At 37.7% G+C, this 20,932-nt stretch overlaps 2 protein-coding genes across 2 annotated transcripts in view; one reads left to right on the top strand and one right to left on the bottom strand.

Annotated features, from left to right (window-relative positions):
* The window catches only part of LOC134847695 (collagen alpha-1(XXIII) chain-like), a 41,269-nt gene that overhangs the window by 8,537 nt on the left and 11,800 nt on the right, over window positions 1-20,932 (top strand). The window lies entirely within an intron of this gene.
* On the bottom strand, window positions 201-19,945 carry LOC134848259 (tetraspanin-18-like). Its single transcript, XM_063865644.1, has 6 exons — window positions 19,492-19,945; window positions 19,114-19,261; window positions 15,952-16,125; window positions 6,176-6,297; window positions 2,961-3,053; window positions 201-803 (listed from the first exon to the last, which is right to left on the bottom strand). Exons 1-6 carry the CDS (start codon window positions 19,666-19,668, stop codon window positions 648-650), a joined length of 870 nt encoding a protein of 289 aa, XP_063721714.1. The 5' UTR covers window positions 19,669-19,945; the 3' UTR covers window positions 201-647.

The raw sequence follows: 20,932 nt of genomic DNA, 5'->3' as shown, positions 1-20,932 counted from the left end.
GAGTAAATAAACAATGTTTGGATTGAACTGACGGTGGAATCAGTTAAACAACTTGTCAGTTTTCCTAGCATGCTTGGGAAAATATGGAAACTATGACAAAAATTTTGATTCTTCCTTATGGTGAGCACATTTCATGGGGTGAAAAGCTGGATCCTTCCGGACTCGTTTGCAATTATACAAAATCGAAAAAAGGACTATTTTAAAAGATTATAATTTTAACACCTGGTTAATTTGACACCAGGTACTAAAATATACTTAAAACCTGATTATCTATAATGAACATTAGGAAAACAATTCAAACTAATTAAGCAACAGCATAAAAAGATCAACTAAACTAACTTCAACAATTTGGTTCAACAAGCTATACAAACCTTATCACATAGAGGAGACAGAGAAATTTTTCGTAATTAGGTTCAAAATTAGTATGTTTAACTGTTCAGTTTCTTCATTTTTAGGGTTAATACTCCTTCATAGACAGCATAGGAAAATTTGTCAATGAAATCCAATAATTTTTCTTTAGTTCACCCCTTTAATTTTCTTGCTCTCAGTTTCTTCGTGCGATTTCTTCGCCACTATTGAAATCGTAGGCGCAAATAACAAAATAAACTCTTTTTTTTCTTGTTTCTTTCCTTTCAAGATTTTCCTCTTCACTCCTTTTCGTCCTTGACTCTGCTTGAAAACATGAACGAATTTCCGGCTTGGTGTTTGGTTGAAATCTGACATGACAGATAAACTAACAGTAGCTGGATTGCAATGGTCACAAAAATAGCCACTGATATCCACACGCCAAATTCACTCATCAGCTGAAAAGAAAAAAAAACATGAGTTTTTTTTTCAAAATGCGTCTTTAAAATTATTAAGATTTTTTTGAGAAAAACCAAAAAATCATTTGGGTAAACTTGAGTGAAGACCATCTAAACGGAAAAGTTAAAACGGGATAAAGTTTATTATCACTCGACGAAATTAAACTTGAGTCGATGAAATCTATTGACAATTTCGCAAGCATAATCTTCTCAACACGGAATCTTTATTAAATCATATGTTTTAATAGCCTCGACCAGCTTTTTGTATGATTAAAGTGGCGTATGCAGCAGATTTTGGTTAGCCTCGACAAGTTTCCATCAAATTTTCTTTTTAGAGAAACTGAATATTTTGAGCAGAGATTGACTTATGTTTAGATTTAAAAGGAAATTTTGGTTTAGGGTTTCAGGACGTAAGATTAAGTTCACGATCAAGAAATTTTTAAAGATAGCTTTTGAACAACTTTTGTTTTCAATACGGAATTCTTAGGCCATCTAAATAAGTTTGCTGTGCTACGTCTGCTGAAATCACGAGTTCTGAACCTGACTTTCAAACAAAGCTGAAGAGCCAATATTATAAAAAATAGCAAACAAGACTGCTCGTATCTGGGTGAAGCACTGAATGTTACGACTGCCTTTTAAGGTCTAGAGAGCAGTAATAACTTGAAAAAATTAAAACAATAAAATAAAACAAGCATTTTTTTTAAATTTGAGTTTATTTTTGAAAAAATCATCCCCCACACACCATAAAAGCTACAAAGTGATAGATTTTGCTCCTAGCGTCATATCAATTATGGCATATAAGCTTCCTAACAAATTTGGAACGATTTCTTTGACAGATTAAAGTTCCGCTAACGCGTAAATAGCGAAACTATATCGCGCGTTAATTGTCCCAAATTGGCCAAATTTGCAATATTTAAAACCCCATAACTTATTATCAAAATTGTAAATAGAAAAATTATCAAAAGTGAAATATCTTTGAAATTTCAGCTCAAGACACCAGTAATTTTTGAATGATATAAGCAAATTCCGTCAAAAATGGCTAGTTAAAAGTCGAAAATTTTCTGAAGAGAAAAACCATTCCCGAGCGCAAACATTCAGTTACTTTCGTTATGAAAGCCGGGACAAAAAGTGGAACAGACAGATTTATTTAAAAAGTAATCTGTCATCTTCGAGCAATTTTTGCATGCAATTTTGAATTTTAAGGTGGCCTTGAGATCTAATTTTTATCTGAAAAATTAGCTTTTGCATGTAAAAATTGTATGAAATACAGTTTTGATTTAAATTATTTCGAGAAAACGAACAAAACTTGATTTTTCAAACGCTATTTTCTCATAGAGTTAATGAGGCGCAATTTTTTTCCGAATTTATCGACCAAAATTTTACCCCAAAAATGTTTTTTTTTTTGCTTTTTTAATCAATCAAGTAAAAATATAAAGCACCAGAAGCCTCTAACACCGCCCAACAAAATTATAAACAACTAAATCTCCAAAAACTTAAGCAGATGTTTAAAACTTGTTTTTAAGCAAAAATTTTGGGTTTCATAAAGAAAAAATCACATTTCTTGACTATCAAGCAAAAACATTTTCTCTTATACTGGTTTTTGGAGATTTAACCCTTTTAAAATTTTAGAAGTTTTTTTCCATAATCTTCCTATCAATTAACACGTTATTTTTAGCGTGTTTTGTTGATTAATTAGAAAGGCCAAAATCAGGGGCGGATTTAGGGGGCGGGGGCGAAGAGGGGCGGACGCAACCCCCCCCCCCCCCTCCCCCTCAGGGATTCGATTCCCTGCCGATTTTTGGGGTAAAATGTTGGTTGAGAGTTTCGGAGAAAAAATTGCACCATGTTAATTCTGGTGAAATTTTGTCTTTTGTTAACTTAATTTGAGAAAAACGCGATTGAATTTTAAAATTTTGTTCGTTTTTGTTCAAATTCAAATCTGCTGAGTCAAAACTATGAAATCAACTGCATGAAATCAAATCTGAGTTTCAACAAAAAAATTTCTTTGTTTTTTTGATTGAGTAAAATAGGCTACATTTATAATCTTGCTGAATTTTTTTTTTAGAATTCAACTTAATAATCTAATTTTGAATGACACGCGGTTAGATTCAAAATCTAACTTGATTATGGTCATCAAATGTCCCACTGGGAACATACCTGATTTAGAGTGTCGTAGCACCCCTCTGTATGAAGTCCTGGTGGGGGAGAACCAATGTAACATTTATCGAGGTCAGCTGAAGTTGGTCTCACCTAAATAGTAGAACTTTCCTTTCATCTTTTTAAGCCAATAAAAACATTGCTCGTTTGAGACATCCAACAATACACCATCCTCCTTAGGCGGTCGATTCGGAACACCATACATTGTTTGGCCTTGGGTAATTTTGTAAGGCATTTTGAATCTTTGTTTCCGAATTTTGACAGTGCTTGCTGACTAAATATGTTAGAGCAACCTAATTTTGAGCCTGTCGGGACAATTGGATGCAACTTGTTTTCTCGTATCAAAACTGCTAGAAGTGTCAGGATGTTGTTTACCGGGTTGACTAAATAGTTTGAAATTTTATCAAGTTAATTCTATACTTGTTTATGGGAAAAAGCCAGTCATACAAATTTCATACGATTTTCGATATCAAAATTTTAGAGTAATCGAAATATAAATGTATTTGTCTGTTCTTTTAGCATGAAAGTCGTTGTATTGAAATACAAAAAGGTAGGATGTTTTGTTACTAAAACAATTCACACAGTTTTTATATATAAAAATTGTATGACTATCATTTTTTATGGACACCCAAAAACTGTTTTTAAGTAAATTTTCAAAGTTGCCCAAAAAAAACTTTCGTCATTTTGAAGCGCAAAACAAATTTTGAATCCAAACGGAAATTTTTTGCATGCAGAGTTTTTGGTGTGCGTAACGTAGTCCTGAGAACCCGAAATTTATATTTTTTGCTCTTTTTTCAGCTTTTTTGAAAAGCTCTCAAAATTTTTTTCTTTTTGTTGCATATATTGTTTAAATCTTCCTGAGTAGTAAAAGTTTATCCAAAAACTTATTTTTGATAAATACCATCTAAAAAAAACGTCAGCCAAAAATTTGAGGTAGGGTGACAATTCGTAACAGGCGACGATTCGTAACAGCCGCCAATTCGTAACAAGGCATTGGCAAGTAGAATACACTGGCTCCGCTGCGCTTACATCCGGCATGAGAAGAACACTGCAAGTGGATCAGTGTTTCCCGCTTATTATACTGTTACAAACTGTCGCGTGTTACAAATTGTCGCCCCACGAAAATTTAAAGGTATTTTCAATTTACTGTTGACACAGATTATATCCTCAACTTCTTCGAAAGTCGGAACAATACATTTTGTACTCAACGCTAGATATAGCGTTGGGGGTAAAATCTTTTGAAAAACTGGGAACATTTTCAACGTTTTTTCCCTATTTTTGGCAATTTTTTTATACTAGTTTATAGGTTTTAGAGAGATATCGAACCAATCAGCGCAATATATTTTGTTTTGACTTTCAAATCACTCGAAACCTTACATCAATTTATTTATACACTAGTGGGCAAGTTAAACGCAAACTCGAGATTTTGCTCTCTAAAATGACTCTTTTCATTGTCCATTTTAGACAAAAATTTCCTTCAAAATTTTTTTTTTTTACATAGTCAAAGGGCAAATCATCAGAGCCACCATCTGTGAAAATATCAACCTTTGGTTTCAAAGACTCATCAATTAATCCCGGGCCTGAAAGTACCAGTGTTCGTCATTTGCACTGAGTTTTGCATAGTGGTGAATCCTTTCTTGATTATTAGGAGCAAAAAAACCTTGTTCATGCGACGTGAAACATTCTCAGCGAGAAAATTGGAACAATCGGTGTGAAAACTTTACTAAACTTGAACGTTTTTTTTTTGTTCACGCGAAGTAAAAACTTAGAGCAAAGGAGAAATATGGCATTTTTAGAGCTGGATCACTCTGGTAATTTTTTGAAATCAAAGGTTGATATTTTCATAGATGGTGGCTTTGATGATTTGCCCTTGGTCTATGTTAATTTTTAAAATGACTTTCGAAGAAAATTTCGTCCAAAATGGACATTGAAAAGAAGGATCGTAGAAAAAACCCTAAAGTTAAGTTTAATTTTGTTCACTAGTGTATTACACGTTAAAGTAATTGAGTTTACTCTGAGAGCGCGGAAATTGCTTTAACTAAAAGAAAACTGGGAAAATTCAAAAAACATCGACAAAGTCTGAAGTCAGTAAAAATAACATTTTATAGGGTATTCATAACATTACCGGGCATTCAGATCATGATCTTCATTGCGTGCTTAATCATAAAAAAAACAATTCATTGATACATTTGATCTATTTTAATTTTGACTTTCTGAAAAAAAGTTTTAATGGGATAACAGAGAAATTAATTGAACAGGTGTTACAAAATTTTACTGAAATTTTTTTTGTTCGGTGTCAGTCATTTCTTTTTCAATTTTCTATAGTGCCATAAAAAATTTTAAAAAAACCCTAAACATTTCGAGTACCTTTTAGGGTCTATGGGACAGTGTTCGCTGAAAAACAATTTTTAAAAAAAATGTTTGTGTTTTTTTTAAATCATTACCGCACGTCATAATTAGAACAAAGCAGGGGTGGAGGATGGGAGGGAAGGGAGAATTCAGAGTTTCCAAAAATTCATGAAAGTTTTGTCGACCCGTTTTTTATAAGTCGACCAAATGATTTTACGAGCACTTCCAGAACACTATAAACCCTATTTTGATTAATATTTTGCGCCGCTTCCAGAAGACTATGAAGACCCTATTTTGATTAAATGTTTTGCGCCGTTTGAAAAAACAAGTCAAAAATTTTGACCAACAAAATGCATTTTTTCATCGCGCGCTATCCTTCAAAACTAATACATATTGGCGCCAAAGACGCTTTAAGTAAACATTTTAGTGTTGGTTGGTCTAAGCTGGATGTCATCAATCAATACCAAAGGGGGAACCCTTTGGTTGGTGAGATAGTCAAATCCCTGAAGAGAGAGAGCATCACGCCCCCCTTTACTAAATCCACCCCTGGTACACAGTGATAATTTTTGCTGCTAGTAACGCAGCAATATTGCGCATTAATCTTCCCAACTTGGCCATATTGGCGATCTTTAAATCCCATAACTTTACAAAAAATAATAACAGGTGAAACACCTTTCACATATGAGCTCAGTGCAAAAACACTTTTTGGATGATATATAAAAACCCGTCCAAAATAAATAGTTAAAAAATCGAAAATTGTCTGGAGAAAAAACAATCACGAGATCAAATACGCAGTCACTTTCTTCGAAATTCGGAGCAATAACATGTGCATATTTCAATATCGTAATAGTGTCACAGAAACTGACCAATCCATCTCTGATTTTTTCGATGCCGGGCTCTGGTGATATTTTGCAGCACGTGTAAGGATATTTCTGATGATGACCATCCACAGTGTTGTTCATCCTCTCCCACGCAGTCCCCACCCAATCTAAAGTTCATCACAAAATGTCATATGAATCGAAAAGTCATTTCAGTTTCTTTACAATCAGTAGGCCATGACAAGTCATAAAATTGAACGTGGCCAAAGGGGGAACGCCTTTTTGGCCTGTTTTTTTTTTTAAATTTGTCTGCGGCGCATAAATCAGGAGCAGATCTAGGATTTTCTCGAGGGGGGGGGGGGATGATTTTCGAAAAATTTTGTCGACCTTTTTTTTTAAGTCGACCGAATTGATTTTCCGAGTTCTCTCAAAGCACTAGAAGAACTGGTTTCGGCAAAAATTTATGCGCTGCAGACAAATTTAAAAAAAAACAGGCCAAAAAGGCGTTTTAAGTTCTTTTTAGACAATGTTGACCAAAAAATCTGAATTGTCCCCTAAAAATGTTGACCAAAATAGAAAAATTTTAAGGTCAGTCATCCAAAAATGGATATCCCAAAATTGTATACAGGGGGACTCTTTGGGTCGGCAGGAGGTCGAATCCTTGAGGAGGCGGGCGGGGGAGGGGCTATGATGAGTATGTTTATATATCTGGAAACTGTACGACTAGAATTCTCCTTAATTTATTAAAAAGGTTTCTTACTTTTCATTTATATCATTTAAATGTTGTGTTCGTAATCAAACTCAAATGACAAAGAATCTGATTGATCAGAACCCTTGAGTCGTTGAGGCGTTGAAGATGGTATCAATGCTCTTTATGTCCAAGAATTATCGCTGTTTTCTCAAATTGGTCAATTTTTCATTAAGGTTTTTGCCAATTCTATTGAAGTTTTTGACAACTTTTGTTTATGTTTAGACTTATAACTGTTTACTGGGAAACTAAGGTCTTAACCAGACCTTCACCTAAGTTTCCCTAGACAACAAAAAGAATTCAGTTCTTAAATCCATTTACCTACCCGCACTGAAGTTCATGGATATTAATCGATTTTTTGTTAGGTTTTAATTGTCTGTCTCCACCAAAATCAATCATAATTGATTGTAATCGATTAAAAACTGATTGTAATCTACTTTTTTGACAAATCAATGCGATCCATTTTAATCTGTACTGTGCTACTCGCCCCGTGAATCGTGCTCTTCCGACTGTATCTCACCCGTCAATCAATAATCGATCGCAACAACAATTCCAATAATAAGAATGAATTAACAAATGAATATATCCAAATACAGAGTAGCCTATAATTGGCTGAAATACAAATTAATCATTCAATTAAAGAAAGGGGTTCGCGATTACTATTATTTAAACCAACTGCCTCCTGCAGTTCAATTAACACCTCACTACAAACTAACGTCCTCCTCGAGAACTTCTTTCAATAAAAATTGTCTAACAACGATTCCGCTATCCTCTAGATAGCCTAACTAACATTCACTAAATAAACTACATTCACATTAACAAGTCTTCCAACTCGTTCTCTAACTAGCTGAGAACCAACTATTCGATTTGCTCGCAATAATTCTTCTCTGACGAGAACCAACTACTCTCAATGGTAGCGCACGACTGTTCTGACTCATAAAGGCTCTCCGGTACCCTCCAATTCCTTATCTTTCCTTACACTTAGTTTTAGTTAAGTCACGCCATTCCCTATCAGTCCTGACATCCGCCTAAATCACCCGTCCGCACATGTTTAAGACTATATCCCTCCCCCTGTCAAATCTGCCACATGCCAACTTCGGTTTCTTTTATCAATCTTTTCACACATTAGATACGCGGTATGCGGTAGCTGCCACAATTTGACCAAGCAAACAAATGTCATACAATTCTAATCAACTGATTCTTGATCTCTGTGAACTTCAGCCCTCGAGTTCAACTCAACCTCCAAACCATGCTATTTTTACTCAGTCTTTATTCACAAGGTCCTTATTTTAGTTATCGCGTTAACTTTTCGATCTCCCAAGGGTAGGGGGAGACCCTTTTTGAGGGTAGCTAACTAATTTCAGGCATCTTAATTTTCTATCTGTACTCTGTTCCAATCCCGACCTTCTAGCTATCAGGGGAACGTAGTTCGTCTGTTAGGGGTCAAATTAAACCAAAAAATCACCTCCGGAGAGCCAAGTAAAGTTCCCGTCCATTCAGATTATTTAGGAAACTTAACTCTCATGCCGCGGTCCTATTACTATCAATTTCCTCTGGGACTACTTTTCTTTAGTCTAGTTGAATTGCTATTAATAGATCATTTGCCAAGTTAAACTGAACCCAGTGTTTAGCAAGTTCACTTCGAATTAAATCCTCTACTCCAAATTTGTAATGTAAAAACTGTATCTCAATCGGCTTCTGCTCTACTTCCCGATATTTAGCCAGGGGTCAACAGGGGTCAAACTTCCATATTTGGGTTTAGAATCCCATGGGGGTCCTAACTACCAAGCTTCATTTATATCCCATTAATACTTCACAAGTTATACTTTTCAAGGGTCCATTATCAATTTTCCCGGGAAAAGGCTTTTAACACCGGAAGGAGTCGTCGGAGGGGTTTCAACCAGAAGGGGACTTTTTTGGGGACGAGCTGTAGTATCTGATGCCGCCATAAAATTGATTTGCCCTCGCTCATTATTTTGCGTAAATTGACTACTTCCGGTCTAAGGGGGTGTTTTTCCAAGTGGTAATAGCTTCCGGTCCAACCGCCGGATTTAGTTCAAATTATAATACAAGATTTATCTTGCCACTACCTATCGTCCCTCCAAGTTTCAGCTCCCTGCGATCATTGGAGGCCGAGAAACGATTTCCGGAAGTTAGGGATGGGTTTGTTTACTTTGGGCATAAAACGGGAAGTGGGATTCTGAGGAGTCTGGGTTCTCAAACTTAAGCTCCCCTTAACTAGGCCTACAACATACTAGAATTTGAGTCTACTCAAACTGCTAGTTTCCGATTTCTGATAGGGCCATTTACACTTCCGGGACCGTTTTCACTTGCCCCCCAAGGGTCTGAGGGGTCCCGTTTTTTGTATGCCCGGGTCAAATCATCCCTAGTATCGCTCCTCTGAGTTTCATAACATTAGCTTTCCTAGTTCCGATTTGGGGGGTTCGCCGATTTTGTCAAATTTTGTTTTCTGGCCTAGGAGGAACCATATCTTCGAAGATTGAACTATTTCGAACTTTACCATTTGTTTGCTCTACTGCTTAACTTATTGACGAATCAATCTTACGCTCAGGTTACTATGGCATGTATTACAGTAGAATCACCAGTTCTACAGTCTTCCCTTCTAGTCTATTATTCTCCCAAATAATAAAAAAAATAACTCCTAACATGGCTTAAAGATAAGTTACATAACGCTTCGCTTTGCCGTGCTCACTAACACTTAGTCGTTTCCCCTCCCTTTAAAGTTTTTTTCTTAAAGTTTCGCGGACCCAACAGTTAGTCCGCGTTAAATAAACAATGATACAGCACAAAGAGTAACCTAAGAGGGGACGTAACTGAATTAATTTTACTCTTCATGGTACGATCCAACCCTTTCACATTCATAATCATCACTATCAATTGTCTGCACTACAGTTCAGGTGGGATTGCACTCAATGTAAATAAGCACCAACTAATGAAATAAAAGAGACAGTCTACTAATGTAAATTTTAACTCACGAGAATCCGGCGAGTTCACACTTCCGGTCTCTCACCTCAAGTCTTCTACTGCCATTTCCATCTGTCCGCGAGGTGCCTGTAGTCCTGCTGCAGCACCGTCCAGTCACCTCCTAAGTCTTCATCCCTCACCTGATCGTCGGGTGGTCGCCAGCACTGCTTGGGGACCTCGCATTCAGATTTAACCCAGCCCCGGTCAACTTCATCTTCGCCGAACGACTCCACACATTTCCATCGATCAATTAAATTGTGGAAGTAGGCGGCCTTTGCATCTCTAGGCCCCACTTCCCTTCCATCGCCAAGCCCTTCTTGTTCTTCGTGTGATCGGCATCGCTTCGCGTCGCTGTCGACTACTTCGTCCACCTCTTGAACCACTGCAACTCTCTCTGTTCGGCCTCCTCCACGAGTTTGTCTCAAAGCTTCATCTAATGAAACAGGCTTTGGGCACCCGTACATTTCGTATTCCTCTACTTTTGTTTCTTGAACCACATTTATGCTGTGATCGTCATAATTCGTCGGCCACCCTTCCAAGATTTCGTCGGCAGACTCCACTGCCGCTGTTATCTTCGCAATCAGCCTCTTCCGCATGTCTGATCTTGGAATATGATTTCCCTTAATCTGTCCGTCCGGTTCATGTGGCAGAGAGGGCATCCGTTCCGGAGAAGGTCTATGAGTCAAGTGCCGTATGGGTACCATTGAACCTTCTCTCGTCCCCGTCCTCAAGAAATCTTCTCCGCGACTGAACACCAAAGAGCACTGATACTCTGTCATCGATTGTAATCCTAGGACCATCTCGGCTTTCAGTTTCGGGACCACAAGCGCTTCGATTTCTTCGGCAATGTCGCCCAACTTGAAGCGAGTTCTGACAACTCCGTCGACCGTTATTATTTGTCCGTCTGCTGTCTCCAGTCGACCTACGTAGCGTTCCATCGTCGGTGCGTCAACAATTCTCCGCGCAGCATCTACCCTTATGAGGTCGGTGGTGGCTCCGGTATCAAGCAGCACCTCAACATGGGTTCTGCCTACGCAAGCATTAACGACTGCTCCGCGTGGATCGCTGATATCATGATTAATCCCAACACGCTCGATGCGCATCCGCGATTTCTGTTTCGTTTCCAACTTTGGCTCTTTCTCTCTCTCTCTCTCTCTCTCTCTGATCCTTGGTAGTCGCTCCAATAGCGATAGAACTTGTTCCTGCTCCAGTATCTTCTCGCTCTGCCCTTCTCCATTATTATTTGTGTTCGTATCGTAATGCGCGCAAAACTGAGTTCCTGTAGCTTGCGTTCGCCTTTCCGCCTGCTGTTTCTTAAATTCGGCCGGGAAAAATCCTCCTTCGAACTCGCCTACTGTCCCGACCCTTGGTAGTTTGAATCGTTCGCGCTTCTTTGTGGACATCTTTTTGTAATGTGGCCCACCTGTCCACAATTAAAACAACCACCCTGGGTCCATGGGTTGTTTCCACTCTGTCGCCCAATTGGGTTCGCAGAGTCGCGTTGCTGATTCTCTCCCCGTCGAGTGTAGCTCTCTGGCTTGGGGTTACAAGGATCAATGAACCTACCTATCATTGTCTTTAAGTTCTGCATCTGGGCCATCATTTGAGCCACCAGATCGTTCTGGCGTGATTCCCGCATCTGCATCTGCAACCTCACCTCATCATACATCGAACTCTGGACATCAATCTGCTTCGCCAGGTTGTTCTGAGCCTTCATCGTTTGGTCCAGCCTCTGGTCAGTGTGCGTCTGCAATCTCGCCAGCTCCGTCCGTAACTGTTTAGTCTCGGCAGTCAGCGTACTGTCTCCGCCAGCCTCAGTCGTCATGTCATGAACATCGTGCACCGACCGAACGTGATTTGGCCGTCTCCGAATCTTCATCCTGACTGTTTTGCGTGCCATATCTAGATCCTGTGCTCGGGCATCCGCCTAGTTGATATTCTCGAGGTCTTCTCGCAGAAGCAATTCCTGAAGCTCAAAATCACACAATCCATCAGTGAACTGTTCGCGGTTCATGTCGTCTCGGGCTTGGGTTCCCAGGTTTGTATTTGCAACTTCACCCAAGGATCGTACTCGTCTTGCAAAATCTGTCAAGCCCTCGCCTTCCTCCTGCAGGAGGTTCTTGAATTCAGCCCTCGCAGCTGATCGTGTCTGGAATGGCATCATCCTCTGATCGAGTTCCGCGAGCATTCTGCCTAGCGTCGGTTCCTCGAGCCCGTCAACTTCCTCTCGAAAGTGAGCAGGCATACTTGTGAAATCATCCAATGCCCAGCCTGTCAGGCAAGTAGGCAGCCCCATTCTGGCCTGCTCATCGTCCCATCGATTGGCGTCTGCTATCCAGGCAAAGTGTTTCATCCAGTCTCGCCAGTTCTGATAACTGCTCGAGGGAAACCGATCTGGTCGTATCGTACCAAATCCGAACACTCCCTGTTGTCGATCGAGAGCATTGGCTGCTGCCTCTGCAGCCTCTGCAATCAGCTGTCTGGCTTGATCATTCATCGCCATCGCAATTATTTCGTGGATCTTTCGTTCGTTCTTCTCGTCCTTGTAATCCCGCACAAATCGTCGTTGGAGCTACAATCCAGAATAGCGCCCACCCAGGAGCGCCAATGTAAACGTGGGGGAATTCACAAAATCTCTAGGCCGGTCTTGCTCGCTATTTCACACCGCCACAATATGTTCCCTTTGGTACTGAGGTCAGCGGGGCAACCGATTCCCAGTACTGTTCACAATACCAAAAGGGTTGATTTGGTGGTTGGCTGCTCTGTACTGTACTGTGCTGCTCGCCCCGTGATTCGTGCTTTTCCGACTGTATCTCACCCGTCAATAAATAATCGATCACAACAACAATTCCAATAATAAAAATAAACTAACAAATGAATATTACCAAGTACAGAGTAGCCTATAATTGGCTGAAAAACAAATTAATCATTCAAATATAGAAAGGGGTTCGCGGTTACTATTATTTAAACCAACTGCCTCCTGCAGTTCAATTAACACCTCACTACAATTTAACGTCCTCCTCGAGAAATTCTTTCAATAACAATCGTCCAACAACGATTCCGCTATCCTCTAGATAGCCTAACTAACATTCACTAACTAATCTACATTCACATTAACAAGTCTTGCAACTCGTTCTCTAACTAACTGAGAACAAACTATTCGATTCGCTCGCAATAATTCTTCTCTGACGAGAACCAACTACTCTCAATGGTAGCGCACGACTGTTCTGAGTCTTAAAGGCTCTCAGGTACCCTCCAATTCCTTATCTTTCTTTACACTTAGTTTTAGTTAAGCCACGCCATTCCCTATCAGTCCTGACATCCGCCTAAATCATCCGTCCGCACATGTTTAAGACTATATCCCTCCCCCTGTCAACTCTGCCATGTGCCAACTTCGGTTTCTTTTATGTATTTTTTGCATTCTTATTAGATATGCGGTATGCAGTAGCTGTTACAATTTGACCAAGCAAACATATGTCATAGGATTCTAATCAACTAATTCTTGATCTCTGTGAACTTCAGCCCTCGAGTTCAACTCAACCTCCAAACCATGCTATGTTTACTCAGTCTTTATTCCCAAGGTCTTTGTTTTAATTATCCCGTTAACGTTTCGATCTCCCAAGGGTAGGGGGAGACCCTTTTTGTGGGTAGCTAACTAATTTCAGGCATCTTAATTTTCTATCTGTACTCTATTCCAATCCCGACCTTCTAGCTATCAGGGGGACGTAGTTTGTCTGTTCGGGGTCAAATTAAACAAAAAGGTCACCTCCGGAGAGCCAAGTAAATTTCCCGTTCATTCATACAATTTAGGAAACTTAACTCTCATGCTACGATCCTATTACTATCAATTTCCTCTGAGACTACTTTTCTTTGGTCTAGTTGAATTGCTATTAATAGATCATTCGCCAAGTTAAACTGAACCCAGTGTTTAGCAAGTTCACTTCGAATTAAATCCTCTACTCCAAAGTTGCAATGTAAAACTATATCTCGATCGGCTTCTGCTCTACTTCCTGATATTTAAGTTTCCCTCCAACTTTTTAGCAAGATGACCCATTCTCATTTCCAGGAGTTGGGCTGGGGAATACGCCAATTTCCGGTGTTAATCCCGAGGTTTTCTATACAAATTTGATCCTAAACGCCCAAAGGTCAACTTAAGGTCAGCCAGGGGTCAACCGGTGTCAAACTTCCATATTTGGGTTCATAATCCCATGGGGGTCCTAATTACAAAGCTTCATTCATATCCCATTAATACTTCACAAGTTATACTATTTCAAGGGTCCATTATCACTTTTCCCGGGAAAAGGCTATTAACACCGGAAGGAGTCGTCGGAGGGGTTTCAATCAGTAGGGAACTTTTTTGGGACGAGCTGTAGTATCTGATGCCGCCATAAAATTGATTTGCCCTCGCTCATTATTTTGCGTAAATTGCCTACTTCTGGTCTAAGGGGGTGTTTTTCCAAGTGGTAATAGCTTCCAGTCCAACCGCCGGATTTGGTTCAAATTATAATACAAGAGGTATCTTGCCACTACCTATCATCCCTCCAAGTTTCAGCTCCCTGCGATCATTGGAGGCCGAGAAACGATTTCCGGAAGTTAGGGGTGGGTTTGTTTACTTTGGGCATAAAACGGGAAGTGGGGGGTCTGAGGGGTCTGTGTTCCCAAACTTAAGCTCCCCTTAACTAGGCCTACAAAATACTAGAATTTGAGTCTATTCCAACCGCTAGTTTCCGAGTTCTGATAGGGCCATTTACACTTCCGGGGACTGTTATCACTTGCCCCCCAAGGGTCTGAGGGGTCCCGTTTTTTGTATGCCCGGGTCAAATCATCTCTAGTATCGCTCCTCTGAATTTCATAACATTAGCTTTCCTAGTTTCGATTTGGGGAGGGTTTCGCCGATTTTGTCAAATTTTGTTTTCTGGCATAGAAGGGACGATATCTTCGAAGATTGAACTATTTCGAACTTTACCCTTTGTTTGCTCTACTGCTTAACTTAATGACGAATCAATCTTAAGCTCAGGTTACTATAGCATGTAAAACAGTAGAATCACCAATTCTACACCTTGTCCTCCATATTTTTTTGGCCCTTTTTCAGGTTTAAGCCCCCTTTTAGGCCATATTCACCTTCTCCTGTGAGGGCTGGTTATAGGCGTAATGTCCAACCATTTTAATTCCCCCAGTTTATCCTATCCCCTGCCCCACGTTAACCACCTCCCACTCTTCGGTAAAATATTGGGGAGTGGGTGGTAAATTAGAGGAGGGGATGAGGAAGGGCGAAGGGTGAATGTGTGTGTGTGTAACCAGGGATAAGGATAGGGTTGTGGGGGTTGTGAGGGTTGTGGGGGTTGTGAAAGTTAGGGGAGAGGGGGAAGGATTGCACACGGGGATGAACTTGTTCGCTTGGGTTCTAGTTTTGCAGAACGCTGCAAAAATAGAGTAAACGTTTCACATTTGCAAAAATAATCATTTTTTCATGGTTATTAAAATTTAAAAAAATGGTTCATACATATCGAAGCAAAAACAATTGATCTTAATTGATTTTAATGGAATATAATGGATTTTGGTGCCCCCCCTCAAAATTAGTACATATTTGCGCCGAAGGCGCCTTTAGAAAACTTTTAAGGTCTGTCACCAAAAATGGATATCTCAAAATAGTTCAAAAGCGGGACTATTTTGAAAAATGCGTCCGCCCCCCCCCCCCCTAAGTCCGCCCTTGCTAAAACTTGAACTAATTTTTATTTGTGGGCAAGAAACTTTTGAACTCTTTGTGCTTTTGAGGGAGAATAGGAGATTTTAAATTCCAATTTTCATTTCAGTTGTTCTGTTTACGAAGATTCTCAGGCAATCATAAACTCTAACTGACAATCTTCGATGGAATGACCAAAATTTTCCTTGAAAACAAACTTTTCCCTTTTTTGATTGGCTAATTCGTCTTGAATTGTTTCACCAATCCTATGTCAAAGTTGCAGCCGTGAATCAGAAAAAAAACAGAGAAAATGACAAAAACTTGGGAAAAAATCTTCTTTTCATTGGTTGAAAACTCAAGTTTCAAGTTTTGGCCCTCGATAGTTCAAACATGTCAAACGCAACGTACCTTGCTCTCTTTCAATTCCACAGCAGTCGAACTTGAGTTGGAGGAAGTTCCAGGCGATGGAGTCTGCCCCAGTTGAGTTCTCCCCTTTGTAGTGTTCCATTGATGAGTCCATCTGGTCAGACAAGAAAGATTCAACTTCTGAGCTGTAGGCCAAATAGTAGCTGGCCACTGCGACTAGAACAGAACGTAATGAAAGAAATATGTCAAAATATGGGTATTTTAGAAAGTGGAAACTGATTGAATATTTTTTTAAACATATTTTTCAGAATTTATAGCGTTGAAGAACATTTTAAGGACAAAATTTTTACATTTAGTTCAATTACATTCCAGATTAGTGCTGCTTCAATATTGTTTCAATAAAATCGCATTACTACATCAGACTGCTTACAGTGCTGCCATAGCTCATAAAAAACAGATATAAAGTTTGCAGTACTGCAACGAAACTGAGAAATCACTGGAAGAGTGCTAATTTTTTCAACATTTTTGGAACACTGCTGATACCACTCTTACGTTTCCTCTCCGCCATAATCTTAGAAAATGGTGCAGATATTTAAGAAACTTGTAAGTACATCAGAGATTACAATTGATAGCGAAAAGCAAAACTTCTAGATAAAAAATTTATCCGACGTGTTGCAGGATTTACAAAATGATATAGTTTTCACGGTTTTTCAGCTTGTGAAAAGTTCATTCCACGACGATTAAAACTGTTTAATTTTGCAAGAAATGATTCCTTACTAGTTAATCAAATGAAAAAGTAACTTTTACTTTTTTAACTCTTATAACTTTACTTAATTTACTTTTACAATAATTGGAATACCTCGTATAACCTCGACTGCCTCCTTGCAACAAAATTTGTCTTCCAATTTGTTTTTTTTTAGTAAAAAACATGCACCAATTTTTAAAAGGTTTTAGAAATTCTGATCATGGTTTAAATGAAGATCGTGAAAGCAAAGTTCTATTGCGTTTTTTGTTATCTGATAGACGGAGAAGGTTTTAGAAGAAAACGACAGATTCACCATAATTGATTGTTCTGGTTAAACAGAGTACACAAAACTGTAGTGATAAGATGTATTTCAGAGAAAAACTTAGAAGAAATTTTTTAAGAACCAACATTTTTTGTCATTTTTTTCTTCATTTGAATCCTTAACTTCGCGTTTTTTAAAACCCTTTACGGACTTGCTCGATGACGAGATGAAATTTTTTCATTAGAAATTGAACCAGAAAACAGGTTAAAATGAGTTCCATTGATTTTGTCAAATCATTCGGAACTGCATTCATAGGGTGAGTCAGGGCACATCTACTTCATTTTTTTCCAGATGACTAATTGAGATGAAGCAAAGCATTTCTGTGGAATTTTTTTTACAAATCTGATTCAAATCTTCACGCACAGATGCGAGCTTCACAAATAATCAAGACATTGCTGAAAGTTCCATCAACTAAATTAAGCTATTTAAGCTATGGAAAAGGCGCGACGAAAGCCTGTAAAGCAAAAGCAAAAATAACATCATTTAGGTTTAGGTTATTAAAAATATTCGGTTATCATCAAGTAATGGACTTTTTGGCGCTCAGCTGACGATCATTAGTTGACAATTTTTGGCATCAGTGCATTAATCGAGTTTTGCTGGCCTTATATTTAGGCTCGTATGGGTTCAATTCACTTTTACTCATCTCCTTTTCTCTTTAATAGAAGAAACGCAATTGTTAAAAAAAACTGTTTAAAATGAGAGATGTGGTGTAAACCAGTTTCAGTAATTCTGATCTTGCCTAATTTTAGGAAGATAAAGACTATGATGAGTTTACCTGCAAACCTTAAAGTATTTTGGATTAAAATGTCTGGGATGATAGGAGGATAATTTTGGCTGGTCACGCTGAACTGGGATGCTCAATTATAAAAAGGCAAATAATAAAATTTAAAAAAATGTTCCACAACATATATAACATTTTATCGTTTTTTATAAATTCCTTTAAGATATGCAGATCATATTCTAATAAATCGCTATTGGACACAATTTTTCTGTTTTCAGTCGTCTGGCGTCTTAAACTTAAATCTAACCAATTTTAAGTTTTTTTTTTCAGTTTCAATTTTTATACACAAATTCAATTTTCCACTCCGACTTGTATGATAATTTACCGAATAGATTATTCTTTATAAATATATATAAAGGGGCGGATTGAGGGGGGGCGGACATGCTCCTTCCCCCCCCCCCCTCCTCAGGGATTCGACCCCTGCCGACCCAAAGGTTGTCGACCCTATCTTAGATGTAAGACCCTAAGTTTTTGTAAGATTTGTAGGAAATTTGAGCCATCTTACAACTTTTAAAAAAGGTTCTAAGATTACATTTTTTTTCCACATTTCGAAAATTAATTAATAATACTAATTAATAATCTAAGACAAGTGTGAATGTTTTTCTATATCGTAATAACAGATAAAAATCAATTTTGGAAACTTTTAGTTTTTTTTCAAACTTACGCATATCAAAAGTTTTAGATAGTGGTTCTAATGAATGCGGTTCGAATTAAAAAATCCGAAACAATTAATTTTATTTTTTTTCAATGGATCTTTTAATTTTAGAAAATTAGCGGTTGAAAGCTACTTTGGAGGCGATAAAAATTCAATTTTGGTGAAGCATGTAATATAGCTGCGGACGTGTTGTATGTGGGGTTCAGATATATATCGACAAAATATCTAGGTATCAGTAAAAACAAACCTTATAAAATTAGTGGGTTCTGCTTCTGTAATTGTACTCTGAGTCGGTGGAAAAATTTAAACTGGTTACAAAATTTTTTTTTGAAAATAAACAAGCAAAAAAATGCAAAATTTTGGAATCTTAATTTTTCTCATAAAAAAGTCCCTTCCTTCTAACATTCTTAGAGCCTAGTTTTGCGAGCAATTCTAAGATTCTTATTAGAAAAGCTCAAAGATAGCGACTTTTGGTCAACCAGGGGTGATTGCATTAAAAATTTCTTTAAGTTTTTAGTGTTTATCGAAAAGCGGCCAAAGAGCTCCGCATGGTCTTAAATTGATGACAAATAACTTTGAACGTTTTTTTTTTGCTTTTAAACATTTATGGCTACTACACTAGTCAAATCGTTGATAATTTAAAATAATTCCTGATATTTTTTTGTCAACTTTAGTTCTTTTGTCAAAAGACACATACTTACATTCAATTACAGTAAGAATTGTCAGGAAAAAGGCAAATAGCTTCAAAGAGCATCCCGACTGTCTCAGGGCACCACACAGACCCAAACATGACGTCAGCAGAAGGACCCCGAAAGTAGACAGGACAAAAATGCCCAAATTTGAAGTAGTCTTCAGCAAAATTATAGCAGATATGTTTTTAGCACAACTTTTTATTTAATACGCAGAAAAGTTTTGAAAACTCTGTTCGTCCGATAGAACTCAACTTTGAAACAATTGATTGCCGCATTTTGACAAACATCGTTTTATTTAAGTATCGAATTCAATTTTAATGTTTTTAAAGCTTTTCGTTGTTTGAATTTTTCGATAGTCACCGTCAAATATATCTGCTTAATTTTGACCTGAGAGTTTATAATTTCAGACAATTCATCTATGTTGTAGGCGAATAGCAGAACACAAATGAGGCCGATTATTCCGAGCGTCATCAACATAACAATAATAGTGAAGATTATTATAATAGTTCGCGATAATCGGAGGTGTTTTCCGGATAAATTTGTGGGGTCAACTTTGGTTCCCATTTCTGTGTAATTATATTGTTTATTACTTTAATAGCTAAAAATGACACCTTTGTGGCCAAAAAGGTGACAAACTCGGAAAAAATAATGATTACCAAACCCTTAAAATAAGTTTTTACTCATAAATAAATCATAGAAAAGCTGAAGCGTGATGTTTTATAACCGCAACAAACGCAAATGCCGGAATTAATAAATAAATTTAGCTTGTGTTTTTTTTCAATAAAAAAAATAAACATGGATACACGGTAACTCGCCAAATTTAAACTACATAGATGGTTAAAGCTTCCATTTCTATTTTTTTTCTTATAATAGAGGCTAAATTGTTTGCCTAGATAATAAAATGCTCAAAATAAACATAACAAAATGCGGTGGATTTGCGGAGTATGTTATTTCCTGTGTTTCGATTGAAAAGGATTAGTGTGCCTGTTTGAACGTTGGAGGTTTGACTATGCGTTGTAAAAAACGCATTCTCATATTTGTCTACAATTTATATTTAAAAAATTGGGCATGCCATCAAGTAACAGGATTTAAAATTTTAAAATGTGTTATACTTTATATGCCGTTCGCCTTCTAAAAGATGTTTTATAGGTATATAAGAAGTATACAAGAAAAATACAAGAGGTATACAGATTTTTTGCCTAAGGGTGGAGATTAGGAGCAGTTTTTGGACAATTTTGTCATCTTTTACTAAATTCAGCTAACTAAATTCAGCTTTTACTAAATTCTAGCTCTATTTTTTTCTAGCTCTATCGAAGTGTAGAAGACCTATTTAATCATATTCGCAGTGTTTGGTTGAGGTTTGGCTTAGATTTTTTTACTGTGAAAATTCCAACGATAATCCCAAACTTATTTTCTGCTTTTCAACTTTATTTTTAGACTTTATTTTTATTTTTATTGGTCTCAGTCTTTTTTGAAGTTCCTCATTTGTGTTAACGTGCACAACCACTCTCTAAAACTAAAAAATTTGACATCTATGCAGAAAAATTGTTCCGAAGGAGGAACTCTGCCTTCGGGTGTTTTCTTAGGTTTTTTGAACTTTTTTATTTTCACGCAAAATCCAAAAATAAATAATGGGCTAAAGGGATCGAGTGATTTGTCATATGAAAAACTTTATTGTGTTAATTGTATCAAATTTTGATCAAATAAAAATCCGAGCAGGTCTATCACACGGAAATAACACGTACATACTAAATTTCTTTCAGGAGTTTTAATTTTTGAAGCTTACAATAACGCCTTTGTGACAACAAAAAACTTGTGAACTGCTCAA

This window comes from Symsagittifera roscoffensis, chromosome 6 (genome assembly GCF_963678635.1).
Source record: "Symsagittifera roscoffensis chromosome 6, txSymRosc1.1, whole genome shotgun sequence".
Taxonomy (NCBI): Eukaryota; Metazoa; Xenacoelomorpha; order Acoela; family Convolutidae; genus Symsagittifera; species Symsagittifera roscoffensis.
The sequence above is the reverse complement of the archived record's forward strand: the minus strand, read 5'-3'. Positions and strand labels throughout refer to the sequence as shown.

Coding starts and splice junctions, on each gene's coding strand:
- LOC134848259 (XM_063865644.1), bottom strand. CDS start 19,668: ATGGGAACCAAAGTTGACCCCACAAATTTATCCGGAAAACACCTCCGA. Junction 19,262..19,491: donor CTGAAATTATAAACTCTCAG/GTCAAAATTAAG, acceptor ATTTTGCTGAAG/ACTACTTCAAATTTGGGCAT. Junction 804..2,960: donor GCTACGACACTCTAAATCAG/GTATGTTCCCAG, acceptor TTTTCTTTTCAG/CTGATGAGTGAATTTGGCGT.